The 15,054-nt window shown below is 45.9% G+C and overlaps 4 protein-coding genes across 4 annotated transcripts; 2 read left to right on the top strand and 2 right to left on the bottom strand.

Annotated features, from left to right (window-relative positions):
• Positions 1-768: 768 nt before the first annotated feature.
• mzt2b (mitotic spindle organizing protein 2B) lies at positions 769-2,993 on the bottom strand. Its single transcript, XM_077737417.1, has 5 exons — positions 2,880-2,993; positions 2,499-2,696; positions 2,264-2,415; positions 1,979-2,101; positions 769-1,225 (listed from the first exon to the last, which is right to left on the bottom strand). The coding sequence occupies exons 2-5, from the start codon at positions 2,663-2,665 to the stop codon at positions 1,071-1,073; spliced, it is 597 nt and encodes a 198-aa protein (XP_077593543.1). The 5' UTR covers positions 2,666-2,696; positions 2,880-2,993; the 3' UTR covers positions 769-1,070.
• A 676-nt stretch (positions 2,994-3,669) lies between these two features.
• LOC144210979 (KN motif and ankyrin repeat domain-containing protein 1-like) lies at positions 3,670-8,145 on the top strand. Its single transcript, XM_077737950.1, has 8 exons — positions 3,670-5,684; positions 6,327-6,435; positions 6,543-6,710; positions 6,793-6,880; positions 6,948-7,167; positions 7,239-7,381; positions 7,464-7,664; positions 7,996-8,145. The coding sequence occupies exons 1-8, from the start codon at positions 4,148-4,150 to the stop codon at positions 8,080-8,082; spliced, it is 2,553 nt and encodes an 850-aa protein (XP_077594076.1). The 5' UTR covers positions 3,670-4,147; the 3' UTR covers positions 8,083-8,145.
• A 1,253-nt stretch (positions 8,146-9,398) lies between these two features.
• Positions 9,399-11,653, top strand: LOC144210980 (protein polybromo-1). The gene is made up of 6 exons (XM_077737951.1): positions 9,399-9,512; positions 10,227-10,459; positions 10,525-10,630; positions 10,684-10,785; positions 10,859-10,991; positions 11,059-11,653. The coding sequence occupies exons 1-6, from the start codon at positions 9,399-9,401 to the stop codon at positions 11,154-11,156; spliced, it is 786 nt and encodes a 261-aa protein (XP_077594077.1). The 3' UTR covers positions 11,157-11,653.
• A 106-nt stretch (positions 11,654-11,759) lies between these two features.
• Positions 11,760-15,054, bottom strand: LOC144210495 (neuropeptide FF receptor 2-like). The gene is made up of 5 exons (XM_077737203.1): positions 14,272-15,054; positions 14,051-14,172; positions 13,518-13,826; positions 13,157-13,256; positions 11,760-13,081 (listed from the first exon to the last, which is right to left on the bottom strand). Exons 3-5 carry the CDS (start codon positions 13,813-13,815, stop codon positions 12,292-12,294), a joined length of 1,188 nt encoding a protein of 395 aa, XP_077593329.1. The 5' UTR covers positions 13,816-13,826; positions 14,051-14,172; positions 14,272-15,054; the 3' UTR covers positions 11,760-12,291.

Below are 15,054 nucleotides of genomic sequence, written 5' to 3' on the forward strand. Positions count from 1 at the left end.
GTCAGAGGGGCGTCTGCGCTTCCTTGATCAGGAAGCAAGCGGCCATTACGGTGAGCGCCGGCACGCTAATCGCCCCGCGTGCCGCCCAGGCGCGGGAAGAGTTAAGCTAGCCCCGTGCCGCCGCCGCCGTCGTCCCCTTTTGCTCGGTCAAGGCCCATTAAACCGGCTACGGCGCGGCAATATGGCGCCATCAATTACGGGCGCGCCGCTATCAATGCGCGCAGGCAGGGCCGTATAAATAGGATGGACGGCCACATAAAAGGCGAGCGGCCCGTGGCCTTTAAAATGACCCCTGAAGCGGCGGACCGCCTCTCCGTTTACGCTGGCGCATGCTAGCGCATGCAGATATGCGGGCAAAATGTGCACTTTGGCTTCACGTGGACTACAGTCAACATGAAATCATGCAACAATTTGGACATGTAAAGGTGGTCATAGGGGGGGGTCTACTGGAAGAATCGTTCTACTGCCCCCTTGTGGCTTGGATAAGATACTCAGTGCAAGAATGCCCATTCAAAATACAGGTAAATCTATGTTTTTGGAACATTAGGGATGTCCAAACTTTATCCTACAGGGCGGCTAATGACAAAAGATTTTTGGACAAGTCCATTGTATGTCCACAGTTGTCAGTAAAAGCCATTAAATGAAGTAAATTTCAGTTATCAGTATGTGAAAATATTAAAATTACACTAGATATGATTGCACGGACTACAATATTTAGAAAAGGCACAGAAAATATACAAGTTGTAATGAAATGAAAGAAGACATGAAAATGATATATTAAGTTTATTCTAAGATATGTTGCACAAAAGTAAAGGACGGACACAGAAATAAGGGCCAGTACAATTGTACCAGAAATCCTAAAAATAATATACTACAGCACTATCTCCCTTTACATATCCTGACAAAGAGATTTTTGCTTACTGGATGTTACTAGTTACAAAATAAGATTCTATATTCAGCAATATCATTCTTGAATAGACAATCAAATCTCAACAATAATTACACTCTGAACTGTAACGTTTTGCTAAAAAAATTCCCGAAAATATAGTATAATACTATGTTTTCTATGACTACATCTGCGAGGAGGAGCTGCTGCTTCCTGAGCTTTTTGTCTTCTGCCCCCTGCTGGCACTTGGTTGCCGCTGCACCCGCTGGCCAGAGGCCTCACGCATTTTTTCGGCGGTGCTGGTCGATGATGATGATGTCGCTTTGCTTCGTACAGCCGCTGAACCGTAAGAAAATACGACAAAATGAAGCGAGGATGCCAGGAGGAGAGCCGCAAACATTCCAGATTGGGGAGATAAAAAAATGCGTCCGTGCGGAACGTTACGAAAAGCAATCGAGGGAATAAAATAGCATTGATGCAATGCAGTGTTTATCTCTCCTATATCACTACTCTATCTTTATCGACCTTCAAATGCGATATTTTGGAGTTTTTGCAATAATTTGACAGCTTTGTGAGCAGTATTAGGGCCTAATATTAACATTACTAGCATGCTCATTAGTAGTATTACTATTTGAAGAGTACATACTAGTATTGATTTTTACGAACAATGCATACATGCTTTTAAATGATGATTTTTTGTAGTAAACATGGACATGACACTACTCAGAAAATAAGGCTACACACTTACTAGTTAATACACATTCCCAGACACAAACATTACTACAATTACTGTCACAGCAATACAATTCATAAACACTAGGACTAATACACACATGCAAAACATCATTGACTATTTACCTTAAACTAGGGCCATGTTTTTACTTGGGTTTGGGCTGGACTTGGGGATGGATCAGGGTAAACATTCTCTTGCATTAGACTTACCTTGCCACATAGTGGGTGAGTGGGCGGGGCTTTTGTGGCTTGGGGGGCATTCAGGGGGTTTTGGGGCGGGGTTGGCCATACAGGGGTTTCATGGGCGGGGGCATTCAAGGGGTTTTGGGGCAGGGGTAATAGAAAATAATGGAACCATACCTTGCCCGTGAGAAGCGCTGCCCACATCCTGGGTGGCGTAGGCCGCCATTTTGGCATTGACCCTGGTGGCCCGGGTTCCGAGCCCCGTGGGCTTTACACTCTTCCCAGAGCTCAAATTGTCATCTGGTTGAAATAGAGAATAAAATATTAGTATAAGTACAGACATTTGGGGCAAATATTGTTTACCGTTGATCAGTGTCAATTTGTTGTGATACTGGAGATGTAGGATATTTGAGGAAATATAGGCAAATAATATTTCTCATAAAAAGATGCAAAAACACCAACCTCTGGCATCAGCTTTGATGGAGGAGATGGTGGTGCCATGGGGGGCGTCTCCACCTGAACTCTCAGGGACCCTTTGCCCTGCACACATGGCCTTCAAAGTCTGCAGGAGGACTTCAGGAGCCACATCCATTTTCAGCAAATCCACTATGATCCTAAAATGGCAAATGTGTGTTATAACCACATACATGTAAATCATAAGATTGATACAACATTGGAGTCAAGTCGTTGTACTCACTTGAAGACCTCCTGATCCACAGTGAGCCCAGCAGACTGGGTCAGCTCGTACAAATCACTTTCCTCGGGGTTCAGAATCTTCTTTTTCTTCATTGCGTATTTCTGAACGTTGGTGGTGACCACCACCGTCGGGGAGTCCGCAGATGGGGGTCCCGTTGGCTGAGACATCACACCAGGAAGACCCACTTCAGCACGTGAACTGCACGAGTTAATTGGGGGAGAACAAGCACAGACGTTATAACCGCGTTCTACGACTACTTGTTAACTTCAGATGTAATACCGAGTATAAATGTGGATCGCATCGCAAGTTAGCAATGTATTGATTTTCGACAAATACAGAATCTTACTTACTTTAAAATGACGTATAACAAACAATACTCACCGACAATTCAATTTTTAGCGTCACTTGCATCAACGAGTAGCAATCTGGACGCAGCTGGACGCATTAGTGATGTCATCATCATGCGACATAACGCAAAGCAGCATGGGATGTGAAGTCTGCGCTGTTGAAATTCCTGTTGTACATAAAAACACATTAATAACGAACAGTTATGTTATATATATATATATATATATATATATATATATATATATATATATATATATATATATATATATATATATATATATATATATATATATATATATATATATATATATATATATATATATATATATATATATATATATATATATATATATATATATATATATATATATATATATATATATATATATATATATACATGATAGTATAACATTTCCTTCACTTAGCTCCATTTAACTGCAGAATGTGTGCATGTTTAATGGATTGACAGAAATACACAAAAGGTTAAAAGAGAGACACTTTGTATCGCACAATGGTAATCAATCAAGATGAGCACGTAGCTATATTGCATCGCTATCCTTTTTTTGCGGCTGACAAGAGGATAGCTGCTCATGACGCAAAGCCGCTTCAACTTTAACAGGCAGAAACCTACAAATAAAAGAGTAGCGTTCATCTCCAATCAAAGTGAGAGTCTTTATTTTATTTTGTAATGAAGTCAACAGTTCAGAAATGTCTCTTCCAAGCCTTGTAAAAGAAGTCTGCGGCAAAAAGACAAGAGCCAAGAATGGAATCTGGTATTTAAAGGGAAACTTAAGCCGTAATTATAGTGTAATTCCAGTTGGTGTAGCAAGACATGAAATTTTGGGGATAGTTCTTGCAGAAGATTGTTTGTGCAAACCTCGGCTTGCCGTCCCTCCTTCTTTGAGTGGGACGATCCAAGTCCAAAGCATTTAAAACAGAAAGCGTGAGGAGACCTGAGGTAAGGCTCGAAGCTGCACAATGTGTCATTCACATTGACAAATAACTTCTCCTCATCCGGTGATCTTCCATACTTGGAGACTGACCTCTATTGGGAAGTGGACTTCTCCAAGGGCTTCAATATTAAGCGACTAAGCCTCAAGAGGAGGCCTCGCTCGGGGCTGGACCATGCGGAAAAGACGCAAAGCCAGTGGCATTCTGTGGAGTCCCTATCTTCCTCCAGCAGTGACGAGACCAGACTCCTGGGTCGACCTCCTCTTCCTCCTTCTAAGACTGAAGGACTAGATCGCCGAGATCAATTCAAGTCATCACCTCCAACGAGATCTCCTCCTTTGGAGCAGACCATGGCAGAGCGACACCTCAACTCGGACCAGGATTCCTCGATCCACTCTCTCGGGATCCGGCGGCGACTGGCCAGCTTTGGCGGGATGAGCTCTCCTGGTTCTCCTTCTCGTTACACCGCCTTTCATGCCTATGACAACGAGAATGGCGTCCAGGGAGCTGGTGTCCGCGGTGAGATGGATGGACTTATTGCTTCCACACTGGGGAGTGCTGGTAGCACGAGTTGCTTACAGTCGAGTCCTCTGGGATCTGGAAGAAGCACCCCGGTTTCAGGTTTGGGCTCCACACAGTTGCTGAATGTTCGTGAACAAATGGTGGTGGCCCTGCAGAAGCTGAGAGAACTAGAGGAGCAGGTGAAAATCATCCCTTTGCTAAAGGTGAAGATCTCAGTCCTTCAGGAAGAAAAGGAGCAGCTAGCCTCACAACTCCAGATCCAGAAGAAGGACTCTGAGGGGAACGGCGTTGAAGAAACTGCCAAAGGACGCAGACGTAGTACGACATTAGAAGAAGAAATTCAAACCCAACAACAAGTTATCGCATCCTTAAAGCAGAAAACCATTCACCTGGAGGCAGAGTTGAAAGAATCTTCTCTCCAAGCAGAAATGAGCCGACTGAAACTGGAGCTTCAAGCTGCAGAAGCCAGAAACAGAGTGGACAAAGCCTCCACTGCCAGGCCAGCCACTGCTAGTTGCAGCATCCAGGCTGGGCCCACCACCACCTGCCAAGGGGTGGGCAACCACACCGAGCTGAAAGATGCCAGCACGGGTGATCGCCTCGAGGTCAAGGACGTGGCCGTGTGGTGTTGCTCACCTGAGTCCAAAAACGCCCGTGTTGGTCCTGATCTCGCCATGAGTCGATGGGAGGTCAGAGAGCGAGTGGAAACCAAAGACAAGGGCGAGGGGGTCCACGTTTCCACAAACTCGCAAGGAGTCGGAGTCGAGTTCCAGCTACGTCACGCAGAGACCAACACGGATCTTCCATGGCCAGATCTGAAAAAGAAGGAACTTCGGTCAGTCGCTTGTGGCGAATGTTCTGTCAATGTAATCGTCCGGTTGGCAAAGGATACCGTTTCTCGTGGGACGGTGACAGAGTCGCTCAAAGGAGTCGGTCTTGGACCCATGGCGTCCCAGCGTACCAATACTTTTAGCTCAGCGTCTCGTCTGGCGAATACAAGACACGCCATTAATTCAGAGTCCAGCACAAATGGCGTCCTGAGAAGCCAACACAAGCTAACAAACACCGCCAAAGCCACCGCGGCGAGGACGGTATCCGTCGGCAACCGGGTCAAAGACGTCAAGAGCATCCCTAAGACACGCACAGTTGGGGTTGAGACCATCCCCCTGGAAGGAAATGTTCCAAAACCAAATACCCGAGACATCGGTGTGGGATTCACGAGCATTCACGAGAACTACCTGGTTGGCCTTAAAACTCAAAACATGGCGTCTGGACCGTCGCATCTACCCGATCCGGAGAAGACCAGGAGCATCGGGGTCGGGGATGGAAAAATACGAGATCTGTCGGTGTCCAATGGCGTGCTCGGTCAGCAGACTCCGTCGTCTCATTGGAATTCTGCAGTGGAGCAACGCATAGAGGTCATTGGGCGACGTCATGGTCCTCAAATGGAGGGGTTCTGTGAGCAGAAAAGTGACATGGCGCCATCTATCAGTAAGAAAGCTGGGACTCAAGGGGGTCCTTTAGTCCCAGGTCAGACCTATACCTTAATTCATCCATGTTTTCGGTTTAGTTAAATGATTTAAATGATTGGAAATTTAGGACTTGGTTCTTGCTAAAAAAAAATGATTTTCTTCACCGCAGCCAACAGAGAACTTTGCACGCCATCTGACGTCTCCGACTCTGTTCCGCCGGGTGGATACGACTCCGACGTGAAACGAATGATACAGCTGTTAGAGCGACAGACTTCATCGGCCATAAGAGGTAGCATAATTCAATCTCCAGCTTCTGTCTGTTCTCACGACTTAGCTAAACTTAGCATTTTAGCAATGTGAAGAATGTTATCTGGTTTTGGAAATGGTCTGGCTGCACAGTAATTTGTGGTCCAGGCTCTAAAAATTGAACTCCTCGGTCAGCAGTGGAAATGTTTTCTTACGCTATGCGCATGTCTGATTGAGGAAAACAAGTCTTAATTTTAAAAAAAGTTCACCTTTGACTTTTTGTCTCCAGAGGGCTCAAATCTTGTGGCGGTCCCACGCAAGCCAATCAGGAAGGAGAATACTGAACAGGGCTGCAGTAACACTAGGAAAAACATGAGGTTCATGAGAGCCAGCAGCGGGTAGATATATTAATTTAGTATTATTATTTTTTTACAAATTGCAGTGGTGGAAAGTACCTCCTTTCCTAGTGTAGCTATTTATGAATGAATGTCATTCCATCACGCAGGTTGAACCCCTCTCATAAGCTCTCCATCGCCGACAACGCAGATGAGGTGGATCGGAGCTCCAATAGAAAGTCCAGGGAGGCGGAGCCAATGCCGGCAAGAAGGCTCAAAAGCGCCGTCGTGGCCTGCAAGGGGTCAAAAGGGTCAACAAAAGCACCAGTCACCAAAAGGTAGCACTCAAATTCGGTTTCCATGCAAAAATATGAATGAAATGATACACTTGTGAATGGATCAAATATGTGTGGTTGCCAGGTGCAAATTCAGCGAAAAGATGATGTCAGCATGCCAGGCCTTGAAAACGCACCTGAGTGAAGGCAAGCGTCTACCGAGTCGAGAGCTGGTGAGGTCGCCGACCTTAATTAGCTCGATCACATCAGCGCTTAACCAGTTTTTTCTTTACCTTTTAGCGCGACTGCTTGCAGACGGTCCAGCAGGAGTGGTTCTCCGTATCCAGTCCAAAGTCGGCCTCCATGGAGTCAGTGGAAGACTACTTGTCGGGTTTCCGCGTCATCTCCCCATCATTGTTGCGACACGTGGCCAACATGGCCGACGGCAACGGCAACACGGCGTTGCACTACAGCGTGTCGCACTCCAACTTTGGCGTGGTCCAGAAATTGCTGGATGCTGGTACAAAAAAACTCACATGAGACTTTTTTAATGAAGTTTTAGTATAATGATACTGACCTTGTGACCTGTAGGCGTGTGCGATGCCGGTAAGCAAAATAAAGCGGGGTACACGCCCATCATGCTAGCGGCACTCGCCGCCGTGGACCGGCCGGAGGACATGGACGTGGTGGAGCGGCTTTTCGACGGAGGGGACGTCAACGGCAAAGCCAGCCAGGTCACCTGACCTTTTACAATGTAGAATACACAGCGGCCGCCGCCATTTTGTGTCTTGAGCTGAATTTCTGGGGCTTTGGCAGGCCGGACAGACGGCGCTCATGCTCGCCGTGAGCCACGGCAGGTTGGAGATGGTCCGGGCGCTGCTAGCCCGCGGCGCGGCGGTCAACGCGCAGGACGACGAGGGCTCCACAGCGCTGATGTGTGCCAGTGAGCATGGGCACGCCGCCATGGTCAAACTGCTCCTGGATCAGCCGGAGTGCGATGCCCATTTGACAGATGGTGTAAGTTTCTTCTCCTATATCGGCCAATGAAAAGAGCACAAAGAGCATCAAGTGTTAAGATGTTTTTTACATTCATTCCTTTTCTGAGCTGTGATGTTCGCAGGGGTGCTAGAGCTTATCCTAAAAAACTTAGCATTAATTATAGTTTCCATGAAGTCAGATTTACATAGTGCTAATGATACACAAATGCTAATTGCATACAATTTCTAAACTGTGCACCATTTATTTTGTATTTGATGAGATTATATTAAGGATTATTTATGTGTTACTTTCTGATTTTATTGTTTTTGTACCAAAATGATCTAAAAAAATTTTTTTTTTTTGTTTCCAGGATAACAGCACAGCCTTATCGATCGCTTTGGAGGCGGGACATAACGACATTGCCGTGCTTCTCTACGAGCATGCTAACTCGTCTTAAAAACCCTGACGTGAGCCCATTTATTGATTAAAAATGAATTCTTTTAACGGAAAAATACAAAGATCCTCCTTTTTTTCCTGAGACAGACTCATCTCTTTGGAAGATTCTGATTTGCTTCTCCATTTCAATGATTGCAGAAGCAGTTTGAGCGCCATCTTCTACAACATAAATAAATACAAGTACAAACAACTGCTTCGTTTTCAGTCTTGTGGTGGGTGGGGGGAGTGGGGGGGGTCTGCATTTCGCTTCAAGTGCAATCAAATCAAATCATACGCAAGCAGCGGCAAGCACCAATTTGCAGTTGCCAAGGCAACAGGCAGTGGTTTTGAGCGCTTCGCGCGAAAACACGCTATTGACACGCCACTTCTGTCTGGAGGGGACGACGCTGGGACCTCATTACAATGTTTTCAGAATGTCGAGTCGACCTGAAAAATATCTTGGTTAATCGATTGGTCTTTAAGGTTCCGATTCTCAGTTTTGTTCTTAAGACTGGATTTGGTCTCAGTCTAGTTTCCTAAAAGTCTTCAACTGGATTTGCGTTCAGGGATTTTGGGCTCTGGCTAAATCCTGGAGTGACTTTAAGGCCAATGTTACTCCCAGGCTAGGAGTCCTTGGAAAGATAATTATTCCTGATCCAGCATAATCTTGTGATTGTTTGTTTTTGTGAAGAAAACTACTCGTACTAGATTTTGTTTTTGTTCTCGTTGAAGGTAGAAATTGGGCCAAAAATGCCCCGCCCAATTGTTTCCATGCAGAACTTGTCCTTTGTTCAGATGCTAATTTCCCCCACCGCAAAACCCACATACAGCCAGATTGCCTTCCACGTCCAAATGGACGGAACGGCACTTTTTTTCCTTCCACCTTGGCACGTCCCGGTGGAAAAAAAAGCCCACAAACGGCTTAACGGCAACCAGATGTCACCCAGAGTCAGTCGACTTGGACTTTTCCCTCACTGGAAATACCAGTCTTTGTGTTTACGCGGTGTGGAGCGCGTCGAGGCGCTTCCTCGCTAAACTGTCTGGAATGCAAAGTCCAAAGCGGACCTTATGAGGGGGTGAGGGAGGAGGGTGAGGTAGGGAGGGAAGGAGTCAAGACAAGAAAAGGACTCCGGATGTCGAAAGCACGCGAAGGGAGAGGAGGGAAAGGCGCTGGCGGGCCGGCGCAGACGTCGGGAAGCCATGCAGACGGCAGCGTCCGCATTGCCCCCCTCCCACCCCTCCTCAGCCATTTGTTTTATGAAAACATAGTGCTTCGCCCCCCTCCTCCCCCCTCTCCTCTATGCTCCCCCTTTCTGCTTCCCGTTGAGTGATCAGCTGATGAAGAGACTAGCAGCTCGCTGCTATGCGGGCTTGCTAATTCTCTCCCCCGCCGCCGCCGCCGCCGCCGCCGCCGCCACCGCCGCCGCGCTGGATCCTGCGGACCGCCCTCAGGTAAACACCCACGTTTCCCTACGGTGTGTGCGTGTGTCATCTCGAGCAGATTAGTCAAGGCGTCGGTTCTAGGGGGATTACGATTTCATTCCTCTAGGGGGATGCTGCAGACGACCCCCCCCCCCAACCCCCCAAACCCTTTCACCCTCACCTAATGGGTTTCTTGTGCGTGTTTAGTTTGTTTACCAACATACCAGCGTGTCGCCAGCTGTGTCCTTGATGATCCGCGGTGAGCTCGTCCCATGCAGCACTCGGTTAGAATCGGTCTCATGCGGCTGGCATGCACAGGGGGGCTCCCACACCCCCACCAACATCTTTAATTGGATCGTCTGCCTGAAATAAAAAAAATAATTAATTAATAAAAACGCCATGACGGCAGCGAGAGGCAATGCGGTCGAGAAGAAAACAAATAAGGGATTAGTGAGGGAAATTTGATAAATAAATAAACAAAGTACTACAAAATAGATGGTGTACTAGTGAACCACCATTTTTTTTAACTGAAGTTGGTATTGGGTCAAGACCAAAATTGCTCAAAAGCAGTGTTACTAACAACAATTAAATACATTTTTGCTGTGTATTTTGGTAAATATCGTATAAAAACCCCAGTAGCCGATGAAGCAAAGCAGCACCAGAACAAAAAAACCTTCTAACAGTCGGGATGTTGGAAACCATCTTAGGGGTACCAAAAAATGCTGAAATTCTTCCCCATTGTAGCCGGAAGTCGGCGGGAAGATGGAAAAAGACGGCGGCGGTGTGAAGAAACCCAAGCGTGACGAAGCACGTGACAAAAATCCGCCTCCGCCGATTGAAGCGGTGCAAGGGACGACAGGTGAAAAAGTCAAACGAAAACGAGGGCGACCACCTGCCGAAAAGCTGCCTCCGAATCCGCCCGAGCTCACTCGGCAACTGACCACGTTGGTGGACATGGTGGTCAACTACAAGGATGGGTGAGGAGACTGGCATTTCTACAAAAAAACACAGGAAAATTAGGTTAATTTTTTTATACTTTCAGTTTGGGTCGTCAGATCAGCAAAGGTTTTGCCCAGCTTCCTTCCAGGAAGGAAGCCCCCGAGTATTACGAGCTGATCCGGAAGCCGGTGGACTTTCGACGAATCAGGGTAGGCCTCCATCACCCGCCACATATCTTCCCGTTGAGGTCCTCTCTTTTCAGGAGCGGGTACGAAACCACAAGTACAGAAGCGTAGGAGACCTCCAGAAGGACCTTTTCCTGCTGTGTCACAACGCACAAACGTACAACTTGGAAGGATCGCAGGTGAACCCCCAAAGGTACGATATCCCTTTGGAAGGAGGATTGACCGGGAATGGTGGGTTGTGTGCCGCCGCAGATCTACGAGGACTCCATCGTCCTCAAGTCGGTCTTCGAAAGCGCCCGGCTTCGGATTGTGACTGTCGTGGAGCCTGAGCAGACGGTGGCGGTCCGTGGAGACAACGGCAATGTCACCGAAGACGCCCTGGGAGGTAAAATTGGACCGCCGGGTCGGGGTAAAAACCTTCAAATTTCCATGATGGTCTCTTTCTCTTGCAGCCCTGGAAAATGAGAAGAACCCAAATTTCACAGCAAAGCGGCCTTTTGAATACCAAAACCAGGACGCCGAGCAAAATGTCTCTGAGGATCAAGTTTGAACTGTTGTTTGGGATGTATTTTATCAGTGGGACGACCAAAAAACTTATTACAAAGATTTTTTTTCTTTAAAAACGTTTCATATACCAATTTGCTTGGCCTCGATTTGCAAAAACAGTCATTCTCTTGTTGTTTAGCATTCATCTGCTCCAGATTTGATGGAAAACAAACAAAAATATGCTTTACAGACTGTTTCTACTGTGTATTTAATGGGCTGGTGTAGTACTGGGATTCGTGCCATCTACTGGGAAATCTAAATGGAACGTCTCCATATTTTTGTGGACTTTGACGACCTTTCCACAATGCGGAACTGGATTTTTTTTGTTTCTAAAGGAGATTTTTGCTCTTTGGACTCTGAATGCGGAATTCTGAGGAGATGTATTTTGTACATATGGTATGCGAAACGCGTTGGTTGTCGGCGACGACAATCCCCGGAAAAAAGGAAAATGTACTGTATCTATTCAACTCTACTCTTAATACATTTTGTCAAAAACCCTTACTGATCAGACTTCAGTTGATTGGCTATTGCGAACGACCATTCGCGAGAAGCATAGTCAAGAGCTGTTGGCGGATGCTCTAATGGCAGATTAGCAATTCCACAAGGACGCTTTTAATCTTGACTCCAAGGACTTTAATAGAATGTTTTCTCTTCCTGTAATTGCAGGGGAGGACAATAAATAAATGGCAAGGACTGTCCCCAAAGACAAAAACTGGCACTCCCATTTGGACTTGATGGCCCAAAGTACACATTTGCTACACATAGAAGAACATTCAAACAATGGTATCCTATCATTATCGATAACATGGCGTAGTTGTTTTGTTGACAGACTTGGCAAAACAAAAGTCCAGCATAAAAAAGAAGTGACAACTTGATGAAAAAACATTCTGATTAAGTCAAAATACAGAGTTTAGGTGACTAATCAAGATATACTTGCGAGTTATGGACAACCTATTCGGAATGACAAAATAGTACCTACAAACTGACGGATAGAAAATCCACAGGTGTCTAAGTGGCTGACGACCAGTCGCTGAGGTTCTTGACCTGGACGAACTACCTGTCAAAAAAAACACAGTTTTGTGAAAATACTGTTGGGTCAAAATGATATTAGACACAAAAGAGAAGCTTACCTGGACCCTTTATGGGTCTCCTGCAATCGGATCTGGGCTTCTATGACAATTCCCACCTAGGTCTCCCGACGCCGGCTTCCCACCCGAGACGGACCCCCCTCCGTCGGCAGGCCGAGAGGTCAGAGTGCGAAGGGTGAAGCTCCTCGGCTCGGCGACATCGGTGCAGAGCCTCAGCTCAAAGGCGGCTCGGAAAGCCCGTCGGAAGTTCTCGTTGAAGAAGCCATAGACAACCGGGTTGACACTACTATTAAAAAAGGCCAGCCAATGGGCTAGTGGGTACAAGTAGATATTGACCACACGGTGCTGGGCTGGACTCAGCCGCCCATAGTCACTCAACATCATCAGTGTCCACAACGGCAGCCAGGAAAGCACGAAAAGCAGCGCCACCACCAGGAGCATGGCGATAACGCGCTTTTTCTTGCTGCAGACAGCCCGCCGGGCCGGCGTCTCGGACCCAGCACCCCGAGGCGACGACTTGGCGCTTCGGAAGAGCGCCCAACCCACCCGGGCGTAGGCGGCTACGATGAGGGCGAGCGGGGCCAGGTAGATGTTGACCAAGAGCACTGTGGTGTAGGCCTTACGCATGTCTGGGCGGGGCCAGTTCTCGCGGCACCAGTAAAGGGCGTGGCTTCCTCGGCCGTGCGGCAGGAGCAAGCGCACGTTGGGCTCCTTGACCACACGCAGGGTGACGCCCGATGGGCAGGAGATGGCGGCCGCCAGGACCCAGATGACGGCGATGACTAGTTTGGATGTGGCGACGCTCAATTTGCGCTTGAAGGGATACACGATGCAACGGAATCTGAACATAGCAATGACATGGAATCAGTCGATGATTGAAAAATGGCGTTCAAATATTTCCCAAAGAGCGCCATACCTGTCCACGGCGACGGCCACCAGCGTGAAGATGGACGCCGACACGGAGATTCCTTGAACTGTGCCGCTTAATTTGCACATCACGTTCCCAAAAGGCCATCCTGCACATAGACAAAAAAATAATTTGGTGTCAATCATTTCCATTTAGTGCGCTTTTCAAAAATGCAAAGCACCTAAAAATGGATTAAAAAATGACAATTATTGATTTAAAAAGGGGAAAATCAGGAAATTTAATATACATCTATACTCTATATATTTTAATTTAATTTAAAAAAAATGTCACTCATGATTTACTTACTCGGGCCACACAAAATGATGCGGCGGTCCACATTTGGCCCCCGGGCCGCCACTTTGACACCTACCTGTGATGATGTTATCCACCAGCGTGGTGGGCACGCAGAAGACCCCCACCAGCAAGTCGCTGACAGCCAGGTTGAGGATGAACAAGTTTGTGACAGTTCGCATAGCCCTTCGCCGCAACACTGTCAAGCAAACCACGCCATTACCCAGCATGCACGTCAGGAAGATGAGCAGGTACGAGGCGGCGAAAACTGCCGCCACCGACGGCCGGTGGAGATAAAAGTCCACGTAGGTGACGTTCTCCCGGCGAGCCCGCGGCCCCGCAGGCCACGACGAGTTCAGGCTGATGTTTTGCTTCATCTTTAACAGACCTGAAAATAAAATACATATATTTAATTGGATTTGTTCTTCTTTAAACATAATTTGCAAAAGTTTTCCTAAATTGACCTCACTAAAGATTTTTTGGGGAGCCCAACACTTACATTTTTACAGCAGAAAATAGAATTTTCAAAATAAAAGTCAATATTTTGAAAACATGTCAATAAATACAAATTACATAGAAGTAATGTATATATTGATGTTGAATGCAGATTACCTGTCAGTCCGTTCTGGTGTCCCTTCACTCTGCAACTGGTGGAGGCGGAGCTTCAAGCGAGCAGGTTAACTGTGGTGTCCAAGCTACGGTCTGCGGGCCAGCTGAAGCCCCAAGCTTATTGGCTGTGGCAAATAATGAAAAGATCATTAAACTAGGCCCGCACAAGAAGCTGGAATTCAACCTGCAAGGTGACAATGACAAAATATTTCAAATGCTTTTACCTTAGGGGTGTCCAATCCATTTGGATTTGTCCTATTTAGAAACTCAACTCAAAATTGAGGAAAAGACAGAAAAATTAGGCCCTTATTTACAAATAATTTAGTTTTTAATTTGCTCATTCAAAAAAAAAAAAACACCACCATAAAAAAAAAGTTTCTTCTGTTTGGATTATTCCGATAATATTCAACCTATAAGGTGCATGTATAAAATTGTCTAAACTTGTGAAAAATAAAATAAAATACACTCGCACAAAAGACATTTTGTAAAAAGACGTTAATGCGAATACATTAACACACGTGAAATTATGTGTTGATTTTTGATTTGCGCTAAAAAACATCTAAACAACAATCGTCTTGTGCGTCAAATTTGTTGCATAGATTGTCACCGCCATGTTGGATTTACAAAGAATAAAAGATGAATTCAAAAGGGTCACATTTCAAAATAACTTTGGAAGAAAAACAATAAATGATTTTGAGATGGATGCCGTGTTGTTGTTTTGTTTTGTTCACAAACATAATTGCACATGATGACAAATGTCTGGCACCTACAGAGTAATTAGAGGTAGAACTACGTTATTAATAAGACAAAAATAAATCATATGTCGGAGAGAAAAAAAATGGATTTAAGTGGAGAAATAAATATGAGGGAGGAAGATTTGATTGAACTGCGAAAATATTATTGGAGGCTAAAAAATGTGTTAAATTGGTTTTGCAGGTTAAATGATGTGATAATTAAATTATAGATTAAAAATAGTCATCTGAAATGCACTCATGATTCATAATATA

Source organism: Stigmatopora nigra, chromosome 17 (genome assembly GCF_051989575.1).
Source record: "Stigmatopora nigra isolate UIUO_SnigA chromosome 17, RoL_Snig_1.1, whole genome shotgun sequence".
NCBI classification, from domain to species: domain Eukaryota; kingdom Metazoa; phylum Chordata; class Actinopteri; order Syngnathiformes; family Syngnathidae; genus Stigmatopora; species Stigmatopora nigra.